The sequence below is a fragment of the Pan paniscus genome, chromosome 5 (assembly GCF_029289425.2).
Source record: "Pan paniscus chromosome 5, NHGRI_mPanPan1-v2.0_pri, whole genome shotgun sequence".
NCBI lineage: Eukaryota > Metazoa > Chordata > Mammalia > Primates > Hominidae > Pan > Pan paniscus.
The window spans coordinates 137318597-137332029 of record NC_073254.2 but is presented as its reverse complement, the minus strand read 5'-3'; the positions used below and the strand labels follow the sequence as shown (position 1 = coordinate 137332029).

Here is a 13433-nt window from a genome sequence, read left to right as displayed (position 1 = left end):
TGCAGAGTAAGTAGTCTATAGAGGCCAATCTTCTGAGCCTGGGTACAGGCAATCCTCAGGCAAAAGGTTCTCCTTTCTTTTATCTTCAATAAGGAGCATGTTTTGCAAGTGAATTCTGAAGCTGTTTGGCTTTTGACATGCTTGTATTCATCTAAATGTGTGATAATGGTCAAGTATACCCAGTAAGAGAGAGTTCTCTCAAATGCTATAATGTCAGTGAAAATATCCTTTGTCTTAGTAAACTTGTCTATCAGTTTGAGTTTGTGGTCATAAAAACTGCTCAAGCACATCTTAATGGGAAGACTTGAGGCAGTGGTTGATTGGGTCTCAAGCTGTGGGTTCCAATTATTAGGTTGGGACTTACTTGGTTTGATGTCTTGAGAAAACTGTGTAGCCAAACCCGCATTTCTGAGTTGTTTTCCTGAAAGGGAGAGGATATATTTCATACCTCTAATGACCCAAAACCCAATGTTTTCAAATATCTTTTCAAGGACGCTACTAGTCAAAATTACTTTCTTTTCCAAAATATGCTTAATACAAATGTTATTCCTTCTAAAAACCAACCTATTTTATCCATACTCATGGCCACTAGGGGTTGCCATATTACCTCTTTAAGGTAAGCACAAAGACCAGGAGTTGGAAAATGAAGTGTTAGAGACACTAAGTCAGGGGTTTTGAAGGAAACTATTGATAAAGAATTGCTGTACTCCATAAAGACCCTCGGCTAGGACTCCTGCTTCTGTCATATCATCCAGCCTGTGTCTTTCCACCTTTCAGCAAATTTAATCATCCCAACATTCTGAAGCAGCTTGGAGTTTGTCTGCTGAATGAACCCCAATACATTATCCTGGAACTGATGGAGGGAGGAGACCTTCTTACTTATTTGCGTAAAGCCCGGATGGCAACGGTAGGCAGTTGGGATCCATAATATTGGTTTCATAATGCAAATGCCCTATAATTCCCTATTAATTTTCTTTAAATTTAATAGGCTGCAGTGGTAAAACCTTAGAAGACTTACATGGAAAGAATTATTCTGTTTCCTTCACATTAGATTTTGACAATCAGAACCCTGGGCTAACATTCTGGCATTTTCCGGTCATGTGAGCCCGAGCCTGTTTTTAGTATTTAATGGGAGAACATGACCCTCATTGCCAGAATCATGTTTTTCTGGAGCACAGGGATAGCGTGGAGTTGGAAAGGCATATCTCTGTACTTAATCTATATGCCTGTCTGTCCCAAATTATATTTCCAGTCTTGATGTCTTTACTGAGTACCAGACTTGTATGTCCCTCTCTAGTTGACATATCTATTTGGATTTTAGTAGGTATCTCAAACATATTTTGCCCCAAACGGAGCTCTTGATTTCGTACGTCCTCTCCTACTCCACCCATCTAGTTCCTTGCTTTCTCTTTCCCTACATCCATGCTAACAAGCTCTGCCTGCGAAACGCAGCCGCAGTCCTTCTTCTCTTGTATCCCCAGTGCCTGGAGCAGTGCACAGCACATTATGAACCCTGGAAATACTGTGGAATGGCGGACAGGACTGGGGGTGACTACCTGCAGGAATCTACCTTATACCTTAGATGAGAACACGTAAGATAAGACAAGTCAGCAAAGTTTAAATCTGGTGGATTAAAAAATTTTTTATATCAAAAGAAACATCATATGGCTAAAAAATTAAAATGTGTGACAAAGCATATAGTGAAAAACAGGAGCCCTGTGCACTGCCTCATTCCTACCTCTCAGGCCCGCATGTATCTTGTGGTATTTACCGCCAAGTTCCTAAATAGTCTGCTCATACTGACACATGTTGATTTTTCAATTTGGGGTAAATTGATTGCCCAGTATGGAAGATGAGGATTTAACTCTCTTAGACTTCCTCATAATATACCTGTCCATCCCTTACCACGCTACACACAGGAAAACTTTGCTTGCCTCATCCTCTGACAATTATCACAATTTTGCAGATAAACCATCCTTCCAGGTTTGCATTATTAGAACTATTTAGTTATTATTATTATTTTTGGAGCTGAATTATCCAAATGTTATTATTGTAAGTTTTTTTCCTCAGGCTAGTTTAATAAATATCTCTTGTTTTCATTTTAGTTTTTATATACGTAAACTCCCCAACTGAATTGTAACACTTTTCTCAATATGGCTAACAGTATCAGACAATCTAGTACTTAATTTTTTCTTGGACACTTCCTTCCTGGAAGCAGTGTGGATGCTTGTGCTCTAGGCTAGCTACACAGCTGCTGTTCTAGGGTTTCCTTCACATTCAACCTGGGAATCTTCCTCAACTCTTGTCCATGTGGGACTTTTTCCATGTATCTCATGACTTTTTGTTTGTTTTAGAAGAGAAAGTATGCATGTGCAGCAAAAATCTGCTTTTTTTAAATTTTTGAGTAAACGTCCTTTATTCTTCCCTCACACTTGGTTGATAATTTGGTTGGACTTTTAGGTTGAAAACTCTTTATCTAACAGATAAAGCCACTACAACTTTCTTTCCTCGCTTCTACAATTGCCAATAAGAATTCTTATGCCATTCTGTTTCCGGAACTTATTATCAGTGGTCTGTTTTTTGCCTCCTCCCCTTCAAAAATTTGAGGAAAATTTTATCTGTGGTACTCTTTACTCATAGTAAAGTAACAGTTGCTTTACTAATCATTCCCTTCAGTTCCAGGATTTTTTTTCATTGTCTCTTTGATAATGAATAGAATTCCTTATTCCCTATATTTCTTTGTTCTAGAAATCCTGTTATAACGGACTTCTTTGTTTCATCTTCTCATTCTATTAGCTGCTCTCTCCTATTTTCTAGCTTTTGTCATTTTGCCTTCTATTGTGATAGACTTCCTCAACTTTGTCCCCTAATCTTTTTGTAGAATTAAAAATTTTTGTTAACATATTTTAATTTTTCACAGACTTGTTCTTGTATTTTGACTGCTTTTTAAAATAATATTCTGGTTTTGTTCGTAGATGCAAAATTTTACTCATCTTCTTTTAGGGTATTAATTATGCTTTTCAAAAAGTGTTAATTTGCTTCCTGCATTGTCTTGGCTTCCTTGTTCCTCTTTGTTTTGGAATCTGATTCAATGTGAGAATCTTTCTCAAATGTTTAGTATTCTTGGCTGGTTTCATATTTAATCGTGAGGCCTAACAAAATGATGGGAACCTATGTGTCCAAGGAAGCTTCTTTTTGGTGTTAGGTGGGACCCTGCTCTTCCACTGGGGGTCCTCCAGTGTCAGTAACTGAATCTTTTCCCTGACATATGCCAGTTTAACCAGGGAGGAAATTGCTCGTTTCTCCTCTGGACAGTAAATGCCTGATGCATCAACTCAGAGCGTTTAGAGGGGGCTGGAGGTCTCAAGGCTCAGTATGTGGACTCTCATTTAATTTTAATTCTCTCCATTTCAGTACAGTGCCTCAGTGTGACTGGTAGTATCTCTGAACTTGGAGTTGTTCTGGTTCAGGTTTCTATTGTTTTTATTTGTTTGTTTTCTATAGACAAAAGCCTTCATCTGTGGTAGAAGAATGTATGATTTAGTTAGGCCTTAAATAACCTAAACGTTCTTTTTGCTTTCAGTCCTTCTTCTTGTCCCTGTATTCAGGGATACCTGCTGCCTCCCATTCTGGAGACTATGAGCTTCCATAGTGAAAAACAGCTCAATTCTTGCCTTTTCTTTCTGTAGGCAGTCAACTTTCATCTCTCTTGGCTCTGCTAAATTACCACTCCTCCATCTGCTTTCCCTCTTCCAGAATGCTTTGTCTGCCATGTCAGTTCTCATGACAGTTGATTTGCCCTTGTGAAATTATGAAAATTTTCACTATACTGCCATGTTAGTAAGGTTTGGGGAGAGAGTGGAACTAAAAATGCGCACATTCAATCCCTCATCTTAAACAATAAATTTTATTTGTAGATTTGTCTTGTTTTGTGGTGGGGCTGGGGGTATGAAAAGTGAAGAGAGGATGAAAAAGGATGGACTGAAAAAAAAAGTGGATCTACTTTTTCCAAATCGTTTTGAGTCACCCAGGATCCTAATGCTTATAAAGATTGGTTCTCACATGCACTTCAGCTGTTCCGCAGCCTTTCCTGGTGGCTGCCAAAAACAGCTTCCAGGGCTTCGTCTCCTTCGCTGCAACCATAGAGACATCGTTAGGTGCTGAAGGCAGAATGAAGGCCTGAGGCCTATGGGAGCCATCACAAATGCTACTCTCCCTCCTGCTGAGTTCTTTTGAGGCCAGCCTCTCCCCACATGGAGTGCTCAGAGGCACTATCTCAGAAGAACCAGCAGAGGCCTTTTTCTCTCTCTCCCTGCATTCAAGGACTATTTTATTGGGTTGAATGCCTAAGAATTGACTGCAGCTAGGCCCGGAAAGCTTAGTCTAGTCCTTTGCTTTGAGGACTCAGTTTCTTTATCTACAAAATGGAATATTGAATCAAAAGCTTCCTAAGTCTCCTTTTAACTTTTTTTTTTTTTTTGGACAGAGTCTTTCTCTATGGCCCAGGTTGAAGTGCAGTGGCGTGATCTTGGCTCACTGCAACCTCTGCCTCCCAGGTTCAAGTAATTCTCTTGCCTCAGCCTCCTGAGTAGTTGGGACTACAGACATATGCCACCATGCCCAGCTAATTTTTGTATATTTTTTGTAGTAGAGACAAAGTTTCACCATGTTGGCCAGGCTGGTCTCGAACTCCTGACCTCAAGTAATCTGCCTGCCTTGGCCTCCCACAGTCCTGGGATTACAGGCATGAGATACCACACCTGGCCTTAACTTTTGTTAAAAGGATTGTATTAAGATAGAAAGAAGTGAAACAAACAAACAAAAAACTGTCAAAGTAATACAAATATGTAGTAAATGTGCTGCCTTCCAGATAACATAAAATTCACCAAATTTTTCCTGGGTGTTTACTATACAACAGTGAAGGATGTAGTTCTTGCACTCAAGGAACTTGCTACATGGTAGGGTTGTAAGTCTACAGACACAAGTCTACAGATACCTAAATAATCCACTTAAAGTAGGAAGTAGGTGGACTCATTAGAGTGCAGTGGAGAATATACTGCAGAAGCCCAGAGGAAGGAGTGATTTCCAACTGAGGAAAGCTGAGAGGGCTTCATGGAAGAGGTCTTCTGATTCAGACTCAACCAAAGCAGGAGGTAGAACAGTAGCTGAACTATACTTTCCCACTGAGTTATGAAAATCTTTGACTAGGGATAGATTAAGATCAAAGTTTAATATATCTGAAGGGTTTAACAAGAGATGACAGGTGGTAGTCCAGAGTAGCATCTAGAATCAAGGAAACCCAGCATGCAGTGATGAGGTATCCCAACAGGTTGATACATGGGATATCAGAAGGAGAGAATAGTCAGAGATCCAAGCAGGCAGGCAGCATTATGAAAATCTGTCAGCAGGGAACAGGGCACTAGCCACCAGACTGAAATTAGGGAGTAGGATCCTAGGCCTAGAGAAAGTCTTCACAGGTAGAGTAGGTTTTGTCAAGAGCAGAGCAGGGTTCCATGTACACAGGAATCAGTGAACCATTCAAGACATCCAGCAGAGACTCAGATACGGGCCATGATAATGGTCCCGAATAGGGTTGGAGGATATTGATTTGGGAGTAAGGTCATAGCCTAGTTATTAGCCCTAGGTGTGGCTGAGCAGAACCATGGCAATAGTGAGCCCCAGAACATCAGGATTATTCCTAGTTTGGGGGCAAGAGATAAACGTTTCAGGGGAGGTAGGGAGAACACCACTTAAGAGCATTTGTTTTTAAGGAATTGAGGGACTTGGAGGTTTGGAATCATTTGAGATACTCAGCTAAGGCTGTCGATGGAAATCAAGAAACAGGAGCACATTCCAGGAGAAAAAAATGATAGCAGGAATAAAGAAGAGAGGCTGAGAAATGCAGAGTAGGTATAAGGAACTGCAATCGGACCAGCGTAACGGAAGCACAGATTGAGAGAGGAGAAACAGTAGGAAATTAATAGACTTGTAGAAAGGCTGGTGCAGCCTGGGGGTGCTGTGGAGGCTGTGCTCAGGAATTCATAATGGACTCTACAGGAAGGGGGTCACAACAAATCAAGCTAATGAAAAAGCACAGGAGGCTGGAGACAAGGGAAATTTTTGAATGCATCAAATTAGGGATGACAAAAGCTTGAACCAGGGTAATTGCAGGACAATGGAAAGGGACAGACAATGTAATATAGCTTCAGGGCAGGAACTTTGAATTTTCCCAATATGGTACTAATAAAAACTTCAACTGGCTTATTTTCATGTAGAAATCATTGCAACCAGTACATGCTCAAGTGTATGTTTGTACTCTCTCTCTTAGATGAGAGGAGTAATTTGAAACTTTGAAATAGGGTATTGCTAACAATTTACGTGGGGCTCGTATGAGAAACAAGCCCATTATCATGACTGGCAAGACAGAGTGCCATTGGGTCAATAATTAAACCAGCTAGCACTTAAATGATCATTTTGACTACTTATGAGAGCAGCAACTGTTTATTAAGTGCCTGTTATCGACCAGCCATATATGTAACTTACTTGAATTTTGCAAGGTCAGTATTATTGCCCATTTTACACATGAGAAATTTGCTTAGTGAGTTAAGTAACTTAAGCAAGTTCACACAACTAGTAAGTAGCAGAACTAGGTTTCACATCTCGATCTGTCTGACCTGACACCTGGAGGTCTTTCCAATAAAGATTCTATATTGCGTCTACTTACTAAACATAGCTGTCATTTTTTATGTATATTTGCATAGGAAACATATAAATTTGTTTTCCTGTTTGTTTGAATTCTTATAATCATAACTAAAAATCCCTTTAAAACATCAGATACATACATGCATATGCATATACATGTATCCACTTATATTCACACATATATGTATATATTTCATGCAAACTAGATAACTACCTGTAATTTTTCTTTCATTTCTTACAGTTTTATGGTCCTTTACTCACCTTGGTTGACCTTGTAGACCTGTGTGTAGATATTTCAAAAGGCTGTGTCTACTTGGAACGGATGCATTTCATTCACAGGTACAATTCTCTTCTGGATACAGGGTTATTACGGATATTGGCACAATAATCACCTGTAGTGCAGGTAAAGCACACAAGATAATTAAACATTTTAATTCCTTCAAACTAGCAATAATTTCTATTAAAAGTCTCTCTTATAAATCATTCTACTGTAAAGACACATGCACACGTATGTTTATTGCATCACTATTTTCAATAGCAAAGACTTGGAACCAACGCAAATGCCCATCGATGATAGACTGGGTAAAGAAAATGTGGCACATATGCACCATGGAATACTATGCAGCCATAAAAAAGAATGAGTTCATGTCCTTTGCGGGAACATGGATGAAGCTGGAAACCACTATCCTCAGCAAACTAACACAGGAACAGAAAACCAAAGCAGGTTCTCACTCATAAGTGGGAGTTGAACAGTGAGAACACATGGACACAGGGAGGGGAACATCATACACCAGGGCCTGTCTGGGGTTGGGGGCAAGGGAAGGGAGAGTGTTAGGAGAAATACCTAATGCAGGCAGGGTTTAAAATCTAGATGACAGGTTGATAGGTGCAGCAAACCACCATGGCACATGTATACCTATGTAACAAACTTCATGTTCAGCACATGTAATCCAGAACTTAAAGTAAAAAAAAAAAAAAGTTTCTCTTTACAGACCTACTAGGGCTACTTTGATTTCTGGAACTTTATTGTTGTTATTATTATTATTATTAAATATAACTTCTGCCACAGGGATCTGGCAGCTCGAAATTGCCTTGTTTCCGTGAAAGACTATACCAGTCCACGGATAGTGAAGATTGGAGACTTTGGACTTGCCAGAGACATCTATAAAAATGATTACTATAGAAAGAGAGGGGAAGGCCTGCTCCCAGTTCGGTGGATGGCTCCAGAAAGTTTGATGGATGGAATCTTCACTACTCAATCTGATGTATGGTAAGTTTAATGGGACACAGAGCAATGCTGACAGAATCATCAAACATTAGAGGGGATTTTAAAAGGACATCTAATCTTGCTTTTTTAATGTGAGAAAACAGAAGACCAGAGAGATTAAGTGATTTGCCTCAAGCTAAAGTGAGAGTTGGTGGTCAAGGTGGGATGATTCCTGGGTCTCAGCAGTTTGTGCTCCTCCCTGAATCAGTTTTGTTATGAAATAGATACATTTCATTCAAATATTTTATTACATTCCAAAGATGTAAAAGCCTATGACTAATAGGAATTGGTACTTAGGAATTAATGTCCAAGTGTGTGCCCAAATGCCTACTATTTGGGAATGTTTGGTCATTAATTTATCAGTAAACTTTAAATCATGGATTTAAAAGTATCCTAAAATATTAGGACACTAAAAGATTAGGACACTGGGGAGATTTGGACATCCCTTTATTATTTGAATGATGCCCCTTATTTTTGTTTGTTGACTCCAACTTTTGAATAGAACAGCTCAAAATGTAAAAGTTTGTTCAATGACTTTTAAGTTGGGCTGGCCCTAGGCAAAATTACGAATGAGATAAAATTTCTCAGTGCTGCCAATTTTTATTCATGCCTTCCCTCTCAATGTTTACTGGCACTTTATCCCCTGCAAACTTGGGAGGAAAATGCTGAAATGTTTTTGTGCTCACCCTTCGGTGTGTCTGCATGTCAATGCTCTGAAATTCTTAGATAATGGAGGCCTACAGTGGGGATTCAGTCAGGGAGAGAAACAGAGTATGAGTTGTGTGTATACATGTATATATGCATGTATGTGTCTGTGTGCACGTGTTTCTGTGTGTGCATGCATGTGCATGTGTGTCTGTTTCTGTGTGTGCATATGTGTATATGTGCATGCATGTGAGCATGCATATGAGTCTGTCTCTGTGTGTGCACATGTGTGCCTCCTCCAAGCCTTCCTATCACCTTTGAAGTATTTGCTCATACGCAATGTCTTGTTGTACTTTTTCTTGTCAGCCTGCTTTTATATCTGCCATTTGCCTTTTATGAGGCCAATAATACACTGACAAAGTAGACCCTGCTAGCCCCAGGAAAAATGTTGTTGGAGAAACTACTGTAAACCTGGTGTTTGTAATAAGTATAATTAAAGCAAACCCTCTACTATTCTTAGGTCTTTTGGAATTCTGATTTGGGAGATTTTAACTCTTGGTCATCAGCCTTATCCAGCTCATTCCAACCTTGATGTTTTAAACTATGTGCAAACAGGAGGGAGACTGGAGCCACCAAGAAATTGTCCTGATGATCTGTAAGTTAATTATGTTAACATATGTATCCCCCAAACAAAAACATGTGCACATACAATCTTAGGCCTCTTGATATAGTTTGTTAAATTGTTAAAATAAGAACTGGAACTTAAATATTGTATACCCCACATAAAATATCAATTCATTGTGTCAATTTGTGAATATATTATGGCTTCTTTTTAATTGTATATACACATGATATTTCACTGAGAAACAAAATTTTGGAGAGTAAAATACTTCTGGTTAAGTAAAATACTTCTGGTTAAGTGAATTCTAATAAAAGCACTCCGTGTGTGTGTGTGTGTGTGGGAGAGAGAGAGTATACACACACATATGCCTTTTATTTTGGGAGATATGATTTGACTAGTATCTTAATCTACATATTAAAATATTATACTAAATGGGAATATATTGTTAAAAAGTTGGATTCCCTTTGTTGATATAGCTGACATTGACTAATAAGAAATAGTATTACTAAAAATTATACAGGTTGTGACCTGTTTATGAACATAACAAAAAAATGACTAAGTATTGTAACTTTAGCGAATCCTGGCCATTATTGAATTCTAATAGTGATTTCTCAGAAGAGTGAGTGAATTTTAGTCAAATTATAAGGAAAAAGGTTTTTATTCTGAGTATTAATCTGCCTCCTTGTGGAAAGTCTCAGCAGAAATATTAAGTCTTGACAACTTTTTCCAAGAATTGTCTTACCCAAGAAGTTCCTAAAAGAGCAAATAAGTATGAACTCTCTATATGCACCATGCATGCCAAGGATTGTATGGATTACAGAGGTGTTTAAACCAGGGACACAGCTCTTCAGCATCTCAGAATGTGTTTTGAATGAAAAGACATCCACAGAGAGCAGTTGGATGCCAAGCCAACATGTAATAAAGTGCTAAACTGTGTGGTACAGGCAAGTGCAAAAGGAATTAGCAGTATGCGGATGCACACCATGGTTGTACTGCCTTGACTATGCTGTGTTATTTAGAGGATTATTCAGACTTGAGCCAAAAGATGATTAAGAGCTGGGCACCTTGGTTAGATGTTCTACTGGTGAATGTTTTTGTATTATTTAAATCTTCCAGCTAGAAGAAGATTGGAATTACCGCTTGTTTCTGATTTAACTTAGGAGTCTCTGCGATGTTTACAGGGAGATCAGATACACACACATCTGAGCAAATTTGATAGTAGTGCATAAAAAATGATTCATAATCATTTTGGGGGGAAATGGGGAAAAATTATGTAAATTAAGGATAAGAAATTATACAAAATTTGAAAACCTTTCATGTAGGGTTTAAGAAAAAAGCCCAGGATACCTAAATACAAAATAAATTTTAATTAAATATTTACGAACTAATCACTGTTTTGCATCTCTTACACCTCTGTCAAACACTCAGAAATTTTTGCCAGAATTTCAGTTGCACAAAATTTTCCTTGTGCTGTTAGAATGTTATCTGGCTTATGCCACTCTCTCCCCAAGGGTTAACGTGCCTCGTCACAATCATGCAATATTTTTGGATAGGCAGCTTTGAAATTGATCACTAAACTATCAGTTTTGACTGATGTGTTTGATTATTTTGTTTGGGGCAGGGAGGTTAATAACAAATTGCTGTATTGTGGAGCAGAAAAATGTAGACAAGTTGAACTTTGCTCTATCTAAAGGTATAAAAAATGCAACTAGAAGGAGGAAGGAGCAGTGCTAGAAAAGTATTCCTGATTATGAGTGGAAAAATATAATATTCTATACAGTTTTATCTTGAATAATTTATTGATTGGATTGCCATTGTTTTAATAAAAATATAGTTTATTTGAAATGAAAATTTTCCATTGGTGGTTTTGAAGTTCATTTGAACATCATTAATAAAAATAAGCCATGCATCAAGCCCTCCAAGTGCTGCAGGACTCTGACAAGCCCTGGGAAGGGTTAAAGATCCATTGCCAACCAGGAAAACAAGCTGGGCTAGGAAATGGAGATCTCAGCAATACCATTCAATCTGGCCATGGCCTTAAGTTGTCATGATAAAGATTAACTACTCTCCTTAGAGTACAGAGGGAACTGATATTTATTTGAAGCAGTTTTCTGAGATCACAGGCCCAGCTTAGGGGTTTGAAAGTCTGCACTGAGCCCTGCTACACCTTCCATTTACTGCTTAAATAAATACTCAGCACCTGGATGCACTCCAGGTCAGGTGAGCCCATAGATAGCTATGCTGTACTCAGCTATTAATGGAATGCCAGGTTCAGAGCATTCCTGCCCTTCTCTCCATAGCCTGAGATGTACGATAGAAAGCCCAGCCATCAGGATTCTCTTCAGTTTTTAGTTTGCACAACAACCACACCACTCCTGAGAAGAAATGGGATCAAAGGGCAATCTACTTCAAGTGAGAGCTTTCTGGGATTTTATAACAGATATATCACAGTGGCAACTGGAATTACTGGAGAGTCCCTCAGGTGTGGGAGGCAACCATGGGAGAACACAGAGGTTCACCATGTTATTTTTACATCCTAAAAAAATATGTACACCTAGATACTAATTGGATCTCTCCAGGATTAGGTATAATAAGTAAGGAAAATCTTGAAGTCTGTATTTTATGTACTTTGTTTAAATACTTGTAGAAACTTTTCCCTTTAATACTGAAAAATACTATGACGTTTTCATGTATTGAAGTTCAATTGCTTTGTGAATTCAAAGTCTTTAATATGCATAGAGGCTAACATTGGATATAGCTAATGAGTCCTGTGCTATTTTGAAAAAAAAAAAAAAAAAACTCGAGGAGAAGAGTTGTAAAGAGTTTGTATGGTGAGTGGAGGAATTGGAACCTCTACTTAGCCAAATGAGATACTTCAAGTATAATGAGTATTTTTCTGGAGCCAAAACAACCAGCCCAGGTAAATTTTAACAAACTTGAAGGACCTGCAAATTTGTTTAGAGTAATATGTTTGAATATTTGTAACTATAACTTGGTGCGAGTATACACTGCATGATATAGAATGGTGACAAGGACATATTTGTAAGGGAAGATCCTCTATGCCAAGACTATAGTTTTCATTGTTAATTTACTTACAAGATATAAGAAATACATTTAGGATTATTAAAAGCCTCTTCATTTCATTCCATTGCCAGTTTATTGCTATTTGAGAACCGAAGTTTTATTCTTTACTTTTAGATGACTGTTGCTTATATAGCTCCTCTTTTCTTAGTCCTCATTTGTCCCTACATGGTGGAACAGAAAGGGTTTATATATTAACAGGTCAAATGTGTTTGTCATCAGAAAATTAAGTACAGAGTAATGATTGGATTAAATGTAAATTTAAGCCTCCATAATTGAAAAAAATAGGAATTTCTAATTTCTGCTTAAGTGGATTTTATAGATTAAACAAGAGGCTGAACTTTTGGAGGTAGAATGACTGAGTGATGTGCAAGTGGCTAAGTGGCAGCTGTAAGGATGGTTTCTTTTTCCCCCACCTTCCTCTTCCTGGGCCTCCTCTTCCTTCTTCTTTTTCTTTCTCTCCTTCTAAATAATCTCACTAAGTATCTTGACTTTTTTGCAGAATAAAGCAGGTTATAAGTAAGTATGGCAATAGCCCTTTTTTGTGGAAGATATGTTCCAAGGCCCCCAGTGGATGCCTGAAGCCAAGAATAATACCTGTATTAGTTCGTTCTCACACTACTATCAGGAACTGGTAACTTATAAAGAAACTGGGTAATTTATAAAGAACCTGGGTAATTTATAAAGAAAAGAGGTTTAATTGGCTCATGGTTCCACAGGCTCTACAGGAAGCACGGCTCAGGAGGCCTCAGGAAGCTTACAATCATGGCAGAGGGTGAAGGGGAAGCAGGCACAGTCTTTCCCATGGCCAGAACAGGAGGAAGAGAGGGAGCAAGAGGAAGAAACAAGGAGGTGCTACACTTTTAAACAACCAGTTCTCATAAGAACTCTATCACCAAAGCAGCAAGGTGGAAATCTGCCCCCATGTTTCAGTCATCTCCCACCAGGCCCCTCCTCCAACACTGGTGATACAATTCTACATGAGATTTGGGTGGGGACACAGGGCCAAATCATATCAATACCCAACCTTATATACACTATGTTTTCTTGATCTGACAACCTAGTCAGCTAATGGGTAGGTATCATATACAGCATAGATATGCTGGACAAAGGGAT

General features: G+C 38.6%; 1 protein-coding gene across 3 annotated transcripts in view; it reads left to right on the top strand.

The window, feature by feature from the left end:
- ROS1 (ROS proto-oncogene 1, receptor tyrosine kinase) overlaps nt 1-13433 on the top strand; it is a 138744-nt gene that overhangs the window by 108021 nt on the left and 17290 nt on the right. For all 3 annotated transcript variants that reach the window (XM_063605435.1, XM_034962754.3, XM_034962753.3), the window contains 4 exons: nt 778-907; nt 6944-7041; nt 7772-7972; nt 9135-9269. In XM_063605435.1, coding sequence (XP_063461505.1) covers nt 778-907; nt 6944-7041; nt 7772-7972; nt 9135-9269 — 564 coding nt within the window. The remainder of the gene's footprint in view (nt 1-777; nt 908-6943; nt 7042-7771; nt 7973-9134; nt 9270-13433) is intronic.